The sequence below is a fragment of the Odocoileus virginianus genome, chromosome 11, assembly GCF_023699985.2.
Source record: "Odocoileus virginianus isolate 20LAN1187 ecotype Illinois chromosome 11, Ovbor_1.2, whole genome shotgun sequence".
Taxonomy (NCBI): Eukaryota; Metazoa; Chordata; class Mammalia; order Artiodactyla; family Cervidae; genus Odocoileus; species Odocoileus virginianus.
In genome coordinates this window covers 15,429,055-15,449,075 of record NC_069684.1, presented here as the reverse complement: position 1 = coordinate 15,449,075, position 20,021 = coordinate 15,429,055, and the positions used below count along the sequence as shown (strand labels likewise).

At 40.2% G+C, this 20,021-nt stretch overlaps 2 protein-coding genes across 3 annotated transcripts in view; one reads left to right on the top strand and one right to left on the bottom strand.

Moving 5' to 3' along the window:
- RGL1 (ral guanine nucleotide dissociation stimulator like 1) overlaps positions 1-20,021 on the top strand; it is a 272,222-nt gene that overhangs the window by 4,481 nt on the left and 247,720 nt on the right. The gene's annotated exons all lie outside the window — the stretch shown is intronic.
- APOBEC4 (apolipoprotein B mRNA editing enzyme catalytic polypeptide like 4) lies at positions 5,756-15,529 on the bottom strand. Its single transcript, XM_020898490.2, has 3 exons — positions 15,440-15,529; positions 14,905-15,239; positions 5,756-8,287 (listed from the first exon to the last, which is right to left on the bottom strand). Exon 3 carries the CDS (start codon positions 8,255-8,257, stop codon positions 7,154-7,156), a length of 1,104 nt encoding a protein of 367 aa, XP_020754149.2. The 5' UTR covers positions 8,258-8,287; positions 14,905-15,239; positions 15,440-15,529; the 3' UTR covers positions 5,756-7,153.

Genomic DNA, 20,021 nt, shown 5'->3' with positions numbered 1-20,021 from the left:
TCCTCTTTCAACTACTTGAGAAGTTGCTGAAGAACTGAACCCTGGTCATTCTACAGTCATTTGGCGTTAGAAGCAAATTGGAAAGGTGAAGAAGCTTGATAGTGGGTGCCTCATGAGCTGACTGAAAGTCAAAAAAATGGTTTCCAAGTGTTGTCTCCTCTTATTCTACACAACAACAGCAAACCATTTCTTGATCAGACTGTGACATGCGACAAAAAGTGGATTTTATATGACAATCTGCAGTGACTCAGTGGTTGGACCGAGAAGCTCCAAAGCACTTCCCAGAGCCAGACTTGCAGAAAAATGTAATGGTCACTATTTGGTGGTCTGCTGCTGGTCTGATCCACTAAAGCTTTCTGAATCCTGGCAAAACCATTACATTTGAAAAGTATGCTCAGCAGATTGATGAGTTGCACTGAAAACTGCAGTGCCTGCAGCTGGCACTGGTCAACAGAAAGGGCCCAGTTCTTCTCTGTGACAATGCCTGAACACATGTTGCACGACCAGTGCTTCAGAAGTTGGGCTGCGAAGTTTTGCCTCACCCACCATATTCACCTGACCTCTTGCCACAGATTACCACTTCTTCAAGCATCTTGACAACTTTGCAGGGAAAGTGCTTCCCTACCCAGCAGGAGGCAGAAAATGCTTTTCAAGAGTTAGTTAAATCCCGAAGCACAGATTTTATGCTACAGGAATAAGCAAACTTATTTCTCATTGGCAAAAATGTATTGATTGTAATGGTTCCTATTTTGGTTAATAAAGATATGTTTGAGCCTAGTTATAATGATTTAAAATTCATGGTCTGAAACTGCCATTATGTTTGCACCAACCTAACATATTTCAAGAATAAACTATTTCATTACTGTTTTAATTACTTGTTAGATTTGGTTTGTTTATATATATATTTTAACATGATTTCAGAGTCTCTATGTATAAGATTGGTCCACAGTTTAATTTCTTTGTGTTACCTTTGTCCACTTTTGATATTAGGATTAGTCTAGCTTTGTAAGGTGATTTGAGAAGATTTCACCATTTTTTCTATGCTCTGGAATAGTTTGAATAATAGAAAATTACCATGCTGTTTTTTCTTTAAAAGTTGTAGAATGTGTTTGCAAAATTATCTGGGCTTGCTCAGTTTTATGTTCTGTGGTTATTGACTTGTTTGGTTTTCATTTTCTAAGTAAATCATGCATTTCATTTAGATTGGCAATTTATTGGCAAGAAGTTCCACGAGATATTTTCATACAGTTATTTTAATGTCTTCCATGACCACAGATGTACTGCTTTTCTCATTGCTACTATTAACTATTTAAGCAAAATATTAAAATCAGTCAACTTAGTTTTCTTTTCCCCCACAACCTGATTGTCACAAATTCTAGTAACATATCTTTACTTCGTGTAGAAAGTCGCCATCTCACGCTTGGAGGGCTGATAAAATTTGAAAGATTCTACAATTTCTATCTGTTTCTACTGTCTATTCTTATTGTGTTAATATTTTATGAACAATAACAACTTAATGAGTGTTTACTGTGTTTTAGACACCTGGTAAATAAGCTCTTTAGTTATACCTAGTCAATAAGCTCTTTATTTTTATTATTTAATCTAGGGCCTAGGAGTTAGTGTTCCCATATTATAGATGAAGAAACTTAAGGCTCAGAGAAGTTTTGTAACTCAGCCAGTTATGCTCAGCTAGCAAGTGGCAGATAGATATGGGAATTAGGTCTACTTTCAGTAAGTCTTAATTCTCATTCTACTACTTACCTTTGTGCTAAAAATAAGGATGTAGTTAAATATCAAGAGTCTAAATAAACCCACACAGTAGTTTGAAATGAACTACCACAAATTGTGAACTTTAAAAAACCTGTTATTATAATGAATTTTTTGAAAGATATTTGGTTTTCAGATATTCCGTGAGCCTTCACTAGCTTATCTCAGTATTTTGAGACTAGACATAGAGACTATTACCTAATATTTAGTCTGTACAAGTACAAAAGATGACCTTTTTTTTTTTTTGTATATGGAGAGATCAGTAGATGTCAATTAGTAATTCCACTTAATTTTTTAAAAATTGTGGTAAACTAAATATAACATACAATTTACCATCTTAACCATTTTCAAGTATACCATAAAGTAGTATTAAGTACATTCCTACTGTTATATAACCATCACTACTATCCATCTCTAGACCTCTTTTCATCTTGCAAAACTGAGACTCTTCTAAACAATATTTCTTCATTCCACCCTTTCTCTAGCCCCTGGCGACCATCCTCTTTTTAAGGTGGTAAACTTGATGACTCTAGGTATGCCACATAATCGGAATAATGCAGCATTTCTCTTTTTGTGATTGGCTTATTTCACTTAGCTTGATGATGTCCTCAAGATTTGTTTTATGTTGTATGTGTCAGAATAGCCTTCCTTTTTATGGCTGAATAATACTACATTATATGTATACAGCACACTTCATTCATTCATCTCTGATGGACACTTGGGTTACTTCCACCTTTAAAAAAATATTTCTGCATTTATTTTTGGTTGCACCAGGTCTTCGTTGCTGTGCTCAGGCTTTCTCTCGTCGCAGCAAGCAGGAGCTGCCCTTCATCGCGGTGCATGGGCTTCTCGTGGTGGTGGCTTCTATTGTTGTGGAGCACAGGCTCTGGACACACGGCCTTCAGTAGTTGTGGCATACGGGCTTAGTTGTTCCGAGGCACCTGGAATCTTCCTAGACCAGGGATCTAGCCTGTATGCCCTGAATTGACAGGTAGATTCTTATCCACTTTACCACCAGGGAAGTCCTTCTTTCACCTTTTGACTAATGTGAATAACAGTGCTTTGAATATGTGTGTCATGTATTTTTTCTTTTTTTCTGAGACCCAGTTTTCAATTCTTCTGCATTTATACCCAGAACTGAAATCACTGGATTGTGTATATGTGTGTGTGTGTGTGTGTGTGTGTGTGTGTGTGTATAAAACCAGTTCTACTTAATTCAAAAGGGTATTAAAGCAATGTTCCACAGCCTAAGGCCTTTGATTTGGTACATTCCTGAGAATCAAGGACATCCAAGGTAAGATAATCTCAGGACTTAACATTTGTTAAGAGGTCCTGGATAACAAGGAATGGGGGTGGGGAGAATACCAAACTCTGGGGTCTAGAACCTAGAGAAGTTCTCCACCCTAGCCCACCCAGCCTACCTAGCTCCCAGAGTCTAGAGGATGCCCATTGGTGCACTACTTTGAGCAGGATACAGGAAAGCTGTAGGACCAGTACTAAATAGATACTGATTTTTCCAGCCTTTATGGTGCATCCACATTGTTTTTATTTTGAGAGGCATTAAAGCATAGTGATTAAGAACATGGGTTCTGGAGGTAGATATTCTAGGTTTGACTCTCAGCTCGACCTTTACTATTTGAGCAATTACTTAAGTTTTCCTTGTCTGTAAAATAGGTACTATAATATTAGCTACCTCATAGGATTATTGGGAAGAGTAAATGAGTTAATTAAGTATTTAGAAAAGTGCCTGACATATAGCTCTTAGTAAATGTTAAGTAGTAATAATATTTTTATTTTTTAATATAAATTTATTTATTTTAATTGGAAGCTAATTACTTTACAATATTGTAGTGGTTTTTGCCATACATTGGCATGAATCAGCCATGGGTGTACATGTGTTCCCCATCCTGAACCCCCCTCCCACCTCCCTCCCCATCCCATCCCTCTGGGTCATCCCAGTGCACAGCCCTGAGCACCCTGTCTCATGCATCGAACCTGGACTGGAGATCCATTTCACATATTATAATATACATGTTTCAATGCCGTTCTCCCATATCATTCCACCTCGCCCTCTCCCACAGAGTCCAAAAAACTGTTCCATACATCTGTGTCTCTTTTGCTGTCTCGCATATAGGGTTATTGTTACCATCTTTCTAAATTCCATATATATGCATTAGTATACTGTATTGGTGTTTTCTTTCTGGCTTACTTCACTCTGTATAATAGGCTCCAGTTTCATCCACCTCATTAGAACTGATTCAAATGTATTCTTTTTAATGGCTGAGTAATATTCAATGGTGTATATATACCACACCTTTCTTATTCATTGCTCTGCTGATGGACATCTAGGTTGCTTCCATGTCCTGGCTATTATAAACAGTGCTGCGATGAACATTGGGGTACATGTGTCTCTTTCAATTCTGGTTTCCTTGGTGTGTATGCCCAGCAGTGGGATTGCTGGGTCATATGGTAGTTCTATTTCCAGTTTTTTTAAGGAATCTCCACACTGTTCTCCATAGTGGCTCTACTAGTTTGCATTCCCACCAACAGTGTAAGAGGGTTCCCTTTAATAATACTATTTTTAATTATACAGGTTACCACGTGGCTTTCCTTAAAACCTTTGGAAATAAATAACGTTCCATTCTGTAAGTTATACTTTTTGGATTGTATGCACTATGAATCAAGAAAAGATATCTAATAGCATTTTAAAGAGGTATTATTGCTCCCAGGCTAGCAGTATTTGATTGTAGCCTGATGAAATATTAACATCTATAGAACATCAATACTAGTTGTGATAAGAATTGGTTATAGAGGTTTATGTTTTCTCTCATAGCCTTGACCCACCTAAGGTCTGTCCATGGGGCAGATGTCCTTGTGCATATCCCATCATTTCATTCCAAGTGGTAGATGTCTGTCCCTGGTAAGCAAAGTCTGACAGCACTAAATATTTGAATCACATTATGAATTCCTCTAATACACCTTGTGATTATAGTTTGGCTTCTCATGTGGCTTATATATATGGAGAGGCTATATAGGCTGCAAAGCTTGGATAGCTGGTTGAATATCCAGTTGTAAATCTCACTGGAAATCAATTAGCTTTCTGCTTTTATATGTAAATCTTGGAAGTTTTGTTAATCTAGGTTTGCCCCTAATTTATAAATCCATTTTCTCTGTAATGACTGAGTACATGGTTGAGCCTGCAGTGGTGAGACCCAAGCCCTCGACCGTGTTCAATTCACGGAGGAAATGCTCCCCTCCCCTTCCTGCACCGCCCACCCACCCTCCAGCCTGACTCTCATCAGTTTCTTGGGATCTACTCCCCTGCCTTGCTTAGGTCACCACACCACTAGCTCCTTTAATTCATTGGCTTGAATTTTCCTTATTGGGATTACCATAGATGGGGTGGCAGTTATAATTCTTTGCTACCACCTTTGCCAGTTTGCTGAGGAAAGGTGGAGCATTCTGATCTACTATCCACAAACCAGAATCCATTGTGTGGTGAGCAGGAAGACTTGATCATCACACTGTAAAAGTTACATATTGTGATAGCCAGGCTCATATTTGAAATAGAAATCCATTATAGATTTCACTCTGTTTCTAACTGGATCCTTTGTATCCTGACTGATGCTGTAGTCTTCTTGACCACTTTGGAGGCAGCTTTCATAGTAATTAATTGAATCTATTTTTTTTTTTGGAGGAGCCCACAAGGCAGGAAGTTTCAGAACTGGGTCCCCAGGTCCTTCAGACTTGCTGATGTTATTAGCTGAGTCACCTACCTGCTCTATCTACTTTTATAATGATCAGAGCTCCTGAATTTCTCATATGCTGGGGTCTTTTTTTTTTAACTCTACATCCCAAACTGTAGACATATGAGTTCATGATCTAATAATAAACTTCAACAGTACCTCTTTAAATAATAATTACTGTATACCTACAATATAATTATATTCTAATAAATCTATTAAAAATTTCAGGTTAACAGTACAAATTCTTTTTAAAATTTTGTGTTTATTTTCATCACAATAGAGATTTCTTTTCTAAACATTTTTGTTTTCTTTTCTTTCTCCCCCTACTTCCACTTTCCCTTTCTCCTCCTGCATGGGGTGCTTTAAGTTTTTTCTTCCAATGACAAAACTGTCTTACTAGACTAGAATTAATTTTTACACATATTAAGAACATATTGTGTAGTAAGTTACAAATGAATGCACATTTTTCTTGTAATGCATTTCTAAGAGGGAAGTGAGCAGCAAATATAATTAAACATAAACAAGGTACTTTAATGTACATGCTCAGAGGATTAGTCAAGGAGCACTTCTTAGAAGTGTGTTTGGAACAAGATTTTAAGAGAAGGGGTGAGAAAAGGGAAAGTAAAACAAATTATGCTTTGGGAAGCTATATCAGAAAAAGGGAGAATGGATCCTAACCAAAAAAAAGATATTCATTGCAGTATGGCTAAGCTGGCGCCTGGCTGGAATGGAAAAGGAATGTTGGGAGTGGCAATTGGTTAAGTTACTGGAACCGTAGATTCACAGACTTCCTCTCCACCTTTTGTCTGAATACTGTGCTAAACCCTAAGGGAAAACCAAAGAGGAGAGACAGTGTGACCTGCAGGAACTGATACTCTCGCTGATGCGACAGGGTGGCAGGAAGGTAGAGGAGGAATCTTGAAAGTCCGTAGAGTGGCTTGGATTTTATGTGGTGTGTGATGGAAGGCCTTTTGGAGACTCTCATGTATTATCCCACCTTTATCATCTGCTCTGGAAAGAAAGATCAAACTGAGCAGGTGACTGGTTTCAAAAATCAATTTTGGTAGCTATAGCTAATCAATTAGCTAAAGAACTTTTCTCCCCACAAACTATTTTGAACCACTTTAGATAAAAAAGGAAATGAACTGCCTAAAATCTTCTGTCCGTGGTTAACAATTAATGGAAAATCACTGGTTTGCTTTTGCAGGCAGCACTTAATGTCAGTAACTCAGGCTGTTTTCCAATTTTGCAGTAAATTTTTTATACCGAAACCAATTTAGGAAGCTATTTAGTCCATGGGCTTTTTCAGTGGAAAGATGATGTGGGTAGTGTATAATAATGACATTTTCTTATCCACATCAGAATATTAGCAAGTTACTAATGACTCCATTTTGATACTGTCAATTTCAAACTAAAGGAGAGAGATCAAGTTGCTTATGGAAAGATCTTGGGTTATGTTAAAAATAGTGTAGCCTTGTAATAGTTGAAATAATAAATAATTCATGTTTTGCTTTTAGTGTGTCAGTTTATCTCCGTCTTGAATCAGACCTAAGAGAGAAAGTTTCCAGATTTCTGCTGCCTATCTAATAAAGTCCTCTGGTAGTAGTTTGGTCTCCTGACCAGTTGTCGAAATGCAAATTTTAGTTTTTCCCTTTCTTCTTCCTCTTTTCATCTGCTTCTTTGCTACTTGCAAACTGTCCTGTGATTTCTGCTCTCTTCACTGGCATGCCAATGGGAGACTTTCTGAGATCACCGGTTTCCTGGAATGATATTTGAGGCATATTTAAATGCCTTATGCTATTCCTAGGTTTATGTGGACTTGGTCCTACGTGGATTGGTGGTAGGTCTCTGTAAGGCACCAGCACGAATACGACAGGAACCCTGGGGTCTAGGGTCAGATTGGGTGGCAGCTGTCCGCTTGGCACTTGAAAAGACTGCCTGGGAAAGACATTGTTTAAGGGGTAGCCCTCCAAAGCTGCCTGAGCCGTTATGTTCGGATTCTCTTTTGCCTGGAGAAGAACATCGGTGAAATATGGCTTCACCCCTGTTATGGCATTGATTTCATGTGCGTTGTGCCTGTCCGCCAGAGCTCTCCCGGTTAAAATGGGCTGGAAAACAGTCGCTCCCTGGACACCACTCACAAAGTTGCTGAGGAGAGAATGCCACATCCCACCACTTATCGGGCTCAGAGTGACCTGTGGCCATAAACTGGCCAGGCTCCGGAGAGCTTCGCGGTTCCACGCCGAGGCAGGAGATTCAGCCTCCGTGTGATAGAGCTGAGAAAAGTAAATACTAAGAGTGATGTCTGGATGCTTTGCCAGGAAGTTATACATCTTGCTGATGCAGCAGTGGTTGGCTTCATTGCAAGGGGAGTTACTGGAATACAGAATAACATGCCTGATGCGGTCGTTATTGTGAACGGCAGAGTCAAGGTAACCGTTCACCTCAAATAACATTGATTCCGGGTGGGTATCGTTTCTAGTGCAGCTGCTGGCATGACCCTTTTGCCCCAGGCTTCCAGAAGAAGTTTTTAGCTCATAGAACGTGAGGTGTTTCGTTGGAGGATATGTTGGCCCATAAGGGAATCCAAAAATCTGATAAAATTCTGTGTAGGGAACTCTTGCTTCTTCACCTGTCCAAATATGGTAAGGACAATTAGAGCAATCGAGAGAGAAACTCAACCAGTAATAAGGTTTTACTATCGTTCCATGACTGGCCAGGTATTCCTCATATAAGGGCTCCATCGTTAGTTTTATTGTCTTCTAGCTGCAGCCCTAAACAAGGAAGAGAAATGACATATAAAACCAGTGCAGGAAAAATGAAAGACAACGCTTTAATTTGCCGAGCCATACTTTTCTTCAGAGGAAGTAGCACAATAACCATAGTAGCATCTGACTCTAAAAGATAGTGATTCATTGTATATCAATAGTGAAAGGTCAAGATACTAATCCTGAGAATTAAACAAATGCTGGGGGAGGAGACAGAAGAGAAAGACAGAACACCTTTACCTGTTTGATAGATTCTGAGGCAGAAAAACAAATGGGTTAACAGTGCAAGTTATAGAAACAGAGTTCAGTTCAGTTCAGTCTCTCAGCCGTGTCTGACTCCTTGCGACCCCATGAATCGCAGCACGCCAGGCCTCCCTGTCAATCACCAACTCCCGGAGTTTACTCAAACTCAGGTCCATTGAGTCGGTGATACCATCCAGCTATCTCATCTTCTGTCGTCCCCTTCCCCTCCTGCCCCCAATCCCTCCCAGCATCAGGGGCCTTTCCAATGAGTCAACTCTTTGAGAAACAGACTACCTTATTTCAAATCTGGGCTTTGCCAGTTACCAGCTTTGTTACTTTTGGCAAGTTACAGAACATCTGGGAGCCATAGCTGCTGCTGCTATTTTTTCTTTTTTTGTGAAATGAGGATAAAAATAGAACCTGCCTTGCAAGATTATCTTGTGGATTGAATGATGGAATAAATAAAAAATGCTTTATTATGTGTCTGACACATATTAGGGACTCAATACATATTAGAGATGGCAAGAGTGTCAACATTTTAAATCAGCGAACTAAAATGGACTGGAATGGGTGGATTTAACTCAGATGACCATTATATCTACTACTGTGGGCAAGAATCCCTTAGAAGAAATGGAATAGCCATCATAGTAAACAGAAGAGTCTGAAATGCAGTACTTGGATGCACTCTCAAAAATGACAGGATGATCTCTCTTTGTTTCCAAAGCAAACCATTCAATATCACAGTAATCCAAGCCTATGCCCTGACCAGTAACGCTGAAGAAGCTGAAGTTGAACAATTTTATGAAGACCTACAAGACCTTTTAGAACTAACACCTAAAAAAGATGTCCTTTTCATTATAGGGGACTGGAATGCAAAAATAGGAAGTCAAGAAACACCTGGCAAATTTGGCCTTGGAATACAGAATGAAGCAGGGCAAAGGCTCATAGAGTTTTGCCAAGAGAATGCACTGGTCATAGCAAACACCCTCTTCCAACAAAACAAGAGAAGACTCTATACATGGACATCACCAGATGGTCAACACCTAAATCAGATTGATTATATTCTTCACAGCTAAAGATGGAGAAGCTTTATACAGTCAGCAAAAACAAGACTGGGAGCTGACTGTGGCTCAGATCATGAACTCTTTATTGCCAAATTCAGACTTAAATTGAAGAAAGTAGGGAAAACCACTAGACCATTCAGGTATGACCTAAATCAAATCTCTTAATGATAATACAGTGGAAGTGAGAAATAGATTCAAGGGATTAGATCTGATAGAGTGCATGATGAACTATGGACAGAGATTCGTAACATTGTACAGGAGACAGGGATCAAGACCATCGCCAAAAAAAGAAATGCAAAAAAGCAAAATGGCTGTCTGAGGAGGCCTTACAAATAGCTGTGAAAAGAAGAGAAGCAAAAAGCAAAGGAGAAAAGGAAAAATGTACCCATTTGAATGCAGAGTTCCAAAGAATAGCAAGGCGAGATAAGAAAGCCTTCCTCAGTGATCAGTGCAAAGAAATAGAGAAAAAGAACAAAATGGGAAAGACTAGAGATCTCTTCAAGAAAATTAGAGATACCAAGGGAACATTTCATGCAAGGATGGGCTCAATAAAGAACAGAAATGGTATGGACCTAACAGAAGCAGAAGGTATTAAGAAGAGGTGGCAAGAATACACAGAAGGACTGTACAAAAAAGATCTTCATGACCCAGATAATCACAATGGTATGATCACTCACCTAGAGCCAGACATCATAGAATGTGAAGTCAAGTGAGCCTTAGGAAGCATTACTATAAACAAAGCTAGTGGAGGTGATGACATTCCAGTTGAACTACTATTTCAAATCCTAAAAGATGATGCTGTGAGAGTGCTGCACTCAATATGCCAGCAAATTTGGAAAACTCAGCAGTGGCCACAGGACTGAAAAAGTCAGTTTTCATTCCAATCCCAAAGAAAGGCAATCCCAAAGAATGCTCAAACTACTGCACAATTGCACTCATCTCACACACTAGCAAAGTAATGCTCAAAATTCTCCAAGCCAGGTTTCAACAATACGTTGAACTGTGCGCTTGCAGATGTTCAAGCTGGTTTTAGAAAAGGCAGAGGAACCAGAGATCAAATTGCCAACATCTAATGGATCATCAAAAAAGCAAGAGAGTTCCAGAAAAACATCTGCTTTATTGATTACTCTAAAGCCTTTGACTGTGTGGATCACAGTAAACTGTGAAAAATTCTTAAAGAGATCAGAATACCAGATCACCTGACCTGCCTCTTGAGAAATCTGTATGTAGGTCAGGAAGCAATAGTTAGAACTGGACATGGAACAACAGACTGGTTCCAAATAGGGAAAGGAGTACATCAAGGCTGTATATTGTCACCCTGCTTATTTAACTTATACACAGAGTACATCATGAGAAACACTGGGCTGGATGAAGCACAAGCTGGAATCAAGATTGCCAGGAGAAATGTCAATAACCTCAGATATGCAGATGACACCACCCTTATGGCAGAAAGTAAGAAGAACTAAAGAGCCTCTTGATGAAAGAGGAGAGTGAGAAAATTGGCTTAAAGTTCAACATTCAGAAAACTAAGATCATGGCATCTGGTCCCATCACTTCATGGCTATTAGATGGGGAAACAGTGGAAGCAGTGGCAAACTTTATTTTTTTTGAGTTCCAAAATCACTGCAGATGGTGATTGCAGCCATGAAATTAAAAGATGGTCACTCCTTGGAAGGAAAGTTATGACCAACCTAGATAGCATATGAAAAAGCAGAGTCATTATTTTGCCAACAAAGGTCCATCTAGTCAAGGCTATGGTTTTTCCAGGAGTCGTGTATGGATGTGACAGTTGGACTATAAAGAAAGCTGAGTGCCAAAGAATAGATGCTTTTGAACTGTGGTGTTGGAGAAGACTCCTGAGAGTCCCCTCGACTGCAAGGAGATCCAACCAGTCCATCCTAAAGGAGACCAGTCCTGAGTGTTCATTGGAAGGAATAATGCTAAAGCTGAAACTCCAATATGTTGGCCACCTAATGTGAAGAGCTGACTCATTTGAAAAGACCCTGGTGCTGGGAAAGATTGAGGGCAGGAGGAGAAGGGGACGACAAAGGATGCGATGGTTGGATGGCATCACTGACTCAACGGACAAGAGTTTGGGTGGACTACGGGAGTTGGTGATCGACAGGGAGGCCTGGCGTGCTGCAGTCCGTGGGGTCACAAAGAGTCATACACAACTGAGCGACTGAACTGAACTGACACATTAGCTCAGTAGTAAAAGTGTGAATCTCCCAGATTGTCTAGTTGGTTCTGGTTTATAAGAGTCCAAAGATACAAGCATGGGTTTTGCATTTTGTTCATAATATTCTTTGTTTCTTTTCTGACTATGAAAGTATCTAATATACTGTATGGATATTTTGAGTGTGCTTGCATGTTAAAGCAGCTATTTCTTCTAATCATTGGCAATAAGTAGGAGATGGTTATCCTTTGGCAGGGACTAGGACCTTGGGATCTATTTTATTTAATGGTAGAGACTTCTTGGAGAAGGAATGCTTGAGTATTCTGTGGGTCATGGACCCTCATTCATTGATATTTGAGAGTTTTATTTCTAGTAGGTGGGCCTTGTTAGAGAATTTTGGAAACTTTACAGTTCTGGAGAGCAAAGATGATCCTTCAGAATATTGCAAATAAATAATTTCTTGGACGTTAAGCCCTCAAAGTTGAAATTTTAAGTAATGATTTTTCCTTTACAAAAATATTCCTTCAGTATTATTGTTCTCATGCAGCAATGAAGGGAATTATAGAAACATTTTAAAGTAATTTATTTTGCAACTATTACATGTTTCTACAAAAGAAACTCTCCCAGTTTTGTTAATTATTAATATGCCCTTTGTCAGTTTAAGAAGGGAACATCAGTATCTCTTTCTTCTTCAGTCTAACGCTCTCCCAACTGAGCTATTCCGGCTGCCTATCAGTATCTCTTTATGGTTATATTTTGTACCTTTTCAATTCCTGGTGAAAAGGTAATACCTTTTTATATGCTTATTGATCTGTGTACTTATTCTTCTGTGAAAGATGTATGATTCTTTACCACTTTTTGTTTGAGGTTTTTTAATGGATTTACAGTAACTCCTTATGCATCAAGAGCATTAGCTGTCATGTTTCTTGTTAATATTTTACCTGCTTTATAGAGCCTTTTAATTATGCTGGTGGTATTTTTAATTGAACCAAATTTTACATTTTATGTGGTCTAATTAATGTTATGATTTTTTTAACTATTGTATTTAGAAAAGACTTCTGCATCAAAGAGGAATTTAAGTATTCCCCATATTTTCTTCTACTATGTATGGTTTTTACATTTACCACTTTGTCCAGGCGGCACAATGGATAAAGCAGAAAATTTAAAAGGGACAAACTGACCATTGCAACAAAATTAATTTCTCACTTTTCAAAAGTTAATTTACCACTTCAGAAATATTTATTAGAGCCTCTCCTATAGACGCACTGTCTTCTCAACCCAGGTCCCCTCAGTCATTGCTGTGTTTGATACGGCCTGATCTCCAGGCTGAAACCTGCAGAGGTCCTTTACTAATCCTTTCCTGGGCAGAAAATACAGCGTCAGTCCAGCTGTTGATGGAATGTGACTTTACTCATGTCACCATTAACCTAATGGCTGGTATCTCTGCTCTGACTCTGGGCACTACATACGCTTCAAATTCCAGATTTCTCCTGACCTCTGACACATGTTTGCCTCGGATGGCTCCTTAGGGCCATCTTAGTGCCATTTTCCTGCTCCAAGGCTTCTTACACCCTGCCTAGGTTTTCCCTGGGATCCTGACTCTCCTTCTGATTAACCCTTGGTAATGGACCGATCACCTAGAACCTGACACCGTCTCCTGCTTGACCCTGAGCATTATTTTCTCCTTGGATCTGCGCCTCTCTCAGCCTTACACATGAGACTGGACCTCTCTGAATATCAAAACTTGCCGAAACCAAGCCCAAAGTCTCACTTTCTTTTGAATATTGTCTGCTGAGTGTGGTCTGCCGTTGGGTGGTACACCCAAAATCCAGGTTATAACTCAAATTACAATGTCAGCTCACCCACAGAAAATTTACAGATTGATTTGTCTAAAACATTATGGAAGCAGTACCAAGAGGCCCTTTTCTGCTTTTACTTTTTTGAGGGGGAAGGGAGTGTGAAGATAACTATATGTAATAGTCCCAGAATTACCCTTCTTGTAAGGAGAGGTCTTTGGGTTTTCAAGATAAGGGTGATATGGAAAGTCCTGATTGCTTTTCTAAGCATCCTTCCTTTGCATCCCTCCCTTAGGCTATCTTAGCCACGAATGATGCATCATTACTGTCTTAAAGGGGATCTTGAGGACTAGTGGCTTTTATAGGTAATGACGGGAGTTTTGGAGTCTCATTCTTGCCGATGGCTTTCAGGGCCAACCAACTGTGGCTCCCTATTGGCTGCTGCTGCCAAGTCGCTTCAGTCGCGTCCGACTCTGTGCGACCCCATAGACAGCAGCCCACCAGGCTCCCCCGTCCCTGGGATTCTCCAGGCAGGAACACTGAGTGGGCTGCCATTTCCTTCTCCAATGCATGAAAGTGAAAGTGAAAGTGAAGTCGCTCAGTCGTGCCCAACTCTTCGTGATCCCATGGACTGCAGCCTACCAGGCTCCTCCGTCCATGGGATTTTCCAGGCAAGAGCACTGGAGTGGGTTGCCATTGCCTTCTCCCTATTGACGTGTCTTCACTTTTTCAGATCTTTAATCACCCTTATCTGAAGGAGAAGCAGGAAAGAATTCCTGCCCACTTTGAACTCTTGCAGAATTTCTGGTTTATATCAGCAATTTGCCACTGACCACAGACCGTCTTGTCGTGTTAACCTTTAGTATCTGGCCTTTCATTTTCCCCTAACCAGGTTGAGACCTGCCCTGTTTAGCCCCGGACTACCTCAGGAACCTTGATTGGTTCATGGGCCGGGTTGGCTAAGACTTGTTTCCCCACCATCCTGTGTCCCTATCACCCACTTCTCTTCCTTCTGCTTTGTCCGCACATGAGAGATAAATGCATGCCGCCCTCAGATGAGCGGATCTAGTGGCGGTAGGGAGTGGAGAGCTGCAGAAGCCAGCTCCCGGTCTCCACTCCTTGTGAGTGGCCCCCTGGGCTATGGCTGTGGGAGGACTGCCTTCCTTAGTTTAACACCAGTTAGCCATACATGAGGACAGTCTGCTTTCTCGTCACTCAGCCAGGATTTAGTGAGTACTGGTAAAGCACAGTTTGCACCGGAGTAGTTGGGAAATGGAGTCTGCCCTTCCCAATCTGTGCGCAATCTGTTAGCAGCTAAAAACAAGTGTTAGCAGTTATAATTACCATCATTTTGTCTCCACGCTTGGATCACATTCCAGGTGTTCTAGGAGTTGGTCCATTTCCTCTCTTTCCCCCTTCAAGTCTCATGCCCTGTTTCAAGTAGCTGTTTCAGAGGGCAACTGTGTTGTGAAGATTCACCTCCTGTATTGGTTCAGAACTGTTTTTGCGGTTTTCGTCCATTAGTTCTTTGAACTTGGCTGTCCCGAGTTAGAAAGACCTTGCCGAGGTGTGGCTGCGTCTAAGAACACTGTTGAATCGGTGCCATGGTAACGTTTGCAAAGCAGCTACTGCTAGGATACGGCTCTGACACTTATTACCTTATTTGCATTTCAAGCCACCTGTTCCGAAGATGAAAATATACATGAATGCATATTCCATTCTGGATAAAAGTGTAATATCTTACTGTTTAAGTGAACATGTTGGGTTTTTTTCCCTCTCTCTCTGGCTGTGAGAATCAAGTTCTGAGCTCAGAGCCTTTGTTCTGATCTAAAATAAGAGCCAGGCTTGGGATGTGGACAAGATCTGTTGGTTTCGTTACCTGTGGTGGTGCCAGGGCCCCTCCTTGGGAGGCTCTCCCTTCTGTGAGAGGGAGGCCGCTGCGAAGGGAGCAGAGACTTGACTTCCTCAAAGGGAGGCGCTTTCTACTAATAGCCCCGCAGCGCCTGGCGCAAGGAGGAGCTCTATACTTTTGTCAAACCTGGGTTACTACGTGCTAGCGGTTTCCCTTCTCTTACACATTCCCTGGGATACTCTTGCTATTGATACGCTTGTGGTTGCCTCCAGTGTTAAGACAAGCTTTGCCCCTGGATCAGCTGGAAGAACATCTCGTCGCTCTCCTTCCTTCCCCTCCAGCCCCTCCATCTCCACACCGTCTCCTAGGACACTAGACGTGTTGACAGTAATGACTCATGTGCTCACCCTCATTATTCCCACCCTCCTCTCCCGCAGCCCACTTGAAGGACTGTGTGGTGATCACTGTCCTGTATTTCCATTCGTTGCCACCCAAAGTCCTTAAGCATGTATCACTTCAACCGCTCAGTCATGTCCGACTCTTTGTGACTCCATGGACTGCAGGACGCCAGGCTTCCCTGTCTGTCAGCAACTCCTGGAGTTTGCTCAAACTCATGTCTGTTGAGTCGGTGATGCCATCCAACCATCTCATCCTCAGTCATTCTCTTCTTCTTTAGCCTTCAGTCTTTCCCAGCATCAGGGTCTTTTCCTGTGAGTCAGTTCTTCATATCAGGTGACCAAAGCATGTATACTATGCTAAAATATATGTATGTATTTTTTTTTTTTAGTTCTACCACCTTATTGCTACCAACCCATCTCCCTCCACCCTCATTCACACATGCTCAGTAACCCCATGGACTGGAGCCCTCCAGGCTCCTCTGTCCATGGACTTTTCCAGGCAAGAATACTGGAGTGGGTTGCCATTTCCTTCTTCAGGTAAAATATATGTATGTATACTACATTAAAAATAACTAGCAGGGATGATGGAAGCACCCAGAAGGCTTCGTACAGCAGCATCACCGCTCAGGTCTGTTTTTCATGGTTAAGCTTCCAGTCTCCACAACAGCAACAGTCCTTTCCCTTCTCCTCCTCTTGAGGGCTCCTTCTAGCTTGAATATTTTATGTTGATCTCTGTGTCGTTCATGGGTCTTAAGCATATTCATTCCCTCCTCAGCTGGCTAATTTTCAGTGAGATTTTCTTTCGTTGGTGCTTGTTCACTCTATTGAATCTCATTCCTTCCACATCATTGGCCACTGGTCTTGCCTTTCTGTCCTTGCTTCTTGCCTCTGTTTTTACCTCCTAACTCAATGAACTGGTAAATATAAAACCAAAAGTTGATCCTCTAGGTTTACCTTTTATTTGACCTCAGTAAGTGATATTCCATTTAAAAATATTACCTTAAAAATGAGCCTCTACCCACTAGTGTATTTACCAATTGCATTTTAGGGTAATTTGAGAAATAGGCAATCCCAATTAGGCAGTCAGTTTTTAAGACAGCTCTAGTGAGGTGTAGCTGACAAATAAAATTGTGTATATATAACTTGATCTTTTGATGTTCTTGTACATTGCGAAATAATCATAACAATAAAGCATATTAACATATCAGTCATCTCACATGTGTAAGAGATCGTGCAGTGATTGTCTTTCTGTATTTGATTCATTTCTTTTAACATAAAGCCCTCCAGATTCATCCATGTTGTTGCAGATGGCAGGGTTTCCTTTTTAAAGGCTGGGTAATATTCCATTGCATGTATATACCACATTCTTTAACCATTCATTTGTCGATGGACATTTAGGTTATTTCCATATCATCACTGTTGTGAATAATTCTGCAATGAATATAAGGGAGTACAGATATCTCTTTGAAATCCTGACTCCAATACTTTTGGATAAATATCCAAAGGGTGGGATTGTTGGATCATATAGTAGTTCTATTTTTAATTTTTTGAGGAACCACTGTATTGCCTTCTTATAATGGCTGTATCAGATTACATTCCCACCAACAGTAGATGATGTTTCTCTTTTCCCCATTTTCACCAACACTTGTTATCTTTTGCCATTTTGATAATGCCATCCTAACAGGTGTGAAGTGATATTTCACTATGGTTTTGATTTGCATTTCTGTGATGATGAATAATGTTTGAGCACCTTTTCCTACATGTGTTGATCATTTGTATGTCTTTTGAGAAATGTCTCTTCAGGTCTTTTGCCCCCCCCCCTTGTTTTAAGTCAGAATGTTTTGTTTTTGCTGTCAAGTTGTATGAGTTTCTTATATATTTTGGACATTAATCCCTTATCAGATATGTTGTTTGCAAATATTTCTTGCCGTCCTGTAGGGTTTTTTTCACCCTGAGTTTCTTTTGTTGTGCAGCAGCTTTTTAGTTTGATACAGGTCCACTTGTCTATTTGTATTTTTGATGCCTGAATTTTTGGTGTCACATACAGAAAATTATAGCCAAGATTAATATCAAGAAGCTTTCCCCTTATGTTTTCTTCTAGTAGTTTTACAGTTTAAGCTTTCACACGTAAGTCTTTAATCCATTGTGAGTTGATTTTTGTTAATACTATAAGTATCCAATTTTGTTCTTTTGCATGAGTCACCATTTTTAAGTTACAGTTTTTAAAATACCTGTTTGGAAAACTCTAAAGGAGACTGACTTTGCAAAACTTCACTTAGATTGCACAGAACGACTTTTAAAACTGAATTTAATCACAGAGAAACAAAAACCTTGATCATAGGGTTTCTGCTCACAATTATTATTGCTGAGTTGAGATTTACAGGAAGGAAGGAAGGTTGTAGAAACATCTAGATTCCCAGATAGACTTCTTTCTTCTGTCTTTGTTATTTTGCCATGTTTCATCTTTAGTCAGATGAGTTATGCGATATATTATCTATATAAAGTAATATGAAATTATGATGAAAATGCTTACAGAGGCCGAATTCTTCTCCATTGATATATGTAATAATATACTTTTACTTAGTTTAGTTGTAAACAAAGATTTGTTTCTAACCTGTATCCTGGCATCCCAGTTTGGGATGTATCCAAGATGGCTTATGTATTGCTAGCTGCTGCTTATAAGGTGACATTTTTCTTTGGATGGCAAGAAGTAAAGTAATCTCTATTTTATTGCTAAAATATTTTACTTTTATTTGAATGTACTGTGCTCAATTAATTCATTGCTTTCATTGCAGTTTGGTTGACACTGAATAATAATGCCCACATTCATATAGCAGTAACAGACTACTTAAAACTACTTAAAAAAGAAAGAAGAAAAAGAGTAAGCATGATATAAATAAGAGCAGAGTATTCAGTAGATTTAATGAAGTTCACTATAGAATTAGATGGGATGAGAGAAATGTTAGGGTTGAGAGGAAAGAGATATATATATGTATATATATATATATATATCACATATATATATTTGTATATATTTATACATACACATATATGGGTTTCCCTGATGGCTCAGATGGTAAAGAACCTGCCTGCAATGCAGGAGACCCTGGTTCAATTCCTGGGTTGGGAAGATCCCCTGGAGAAGGGAATGGCAACCCACTCCAGTATTCTTGCCTGACGAAATCCATGGACAGAGGAGCCTGGCAGGCTATAGTCCATGGGGTCACAAAGAACTGGACTCGACTGAGCTAATATATATATATATATATATATATATATATATATATATAGCCTCTCAGGTGGCGCTAGTTGTAAAGAACCCGCCTGCCAATGCAGGAGACAGAAGAGACGGGTTTGGTCCCTGGGTCAGGAAAATCCCCTGGAGGAGGGCATGGAGGAGCCTGGTGGGCTGAGCTACAGTCCACAGAGTCACAAAGAGTTGGACACGACAAAAGCGACTTAGCACGCTGGCACATACATACGTGTATAGCAAAGGATGAATCTTCTCGTTTGGGGTCATAAGAAGAATGGCCACAGGGTGGCAGCACAGTCTTAAGAGCAGGAAACTTTCTGCTGGACCCACGGTTAGTTTGCTAAAACCACACTGTGTGTGTGTGTGTCCCAACAGTTTCCCGCCCCGCGCCCCCCAACCTCGTTGAAAACTTTTGATTTTATATTGGCGTATGGTTGATTAATAATGTGTTAGTTTCAGCCGTACAGCATAGTGTGTGCGCGCATGCGCCTAGTGTTTGACTGCGACTCCATGGACTGTATCCACTGTCTATGGGATTTTCCAGGCAAGAATACTGGAGTGGGTTGCCGTTTCCTACTCCAGGGGTCTGCATCTCCTGCATTGCAGGAGGATTCTTTATCGCTGAGCCACTGGGGAAGCCCATATGCTATACAGTAGGTCCTTGTAAAACCACATTTTTTTTTTCTCAGAATTCCTCCATGTTGCTTTCCCCATAATCCTAGATAAACGTCAACAAAAGTTCAGAATCAAAGGTCACTCCTAAAACTTAAACTGAGGAAAACTGCAGGATGAAGCACTATCTTTACTCCTAGAGTCTGTAAGCTATTTTGGCCTAAGCTTTTTGATGTCATATCCAAGATATTACTGCCAAGAATAATGTCATGAAGCTTTTCCTTCTAGAGATTTATAGTTTCAGGCATTAAATTTAAGCATTATACTGGAGTGGGTAGCCTTTCCC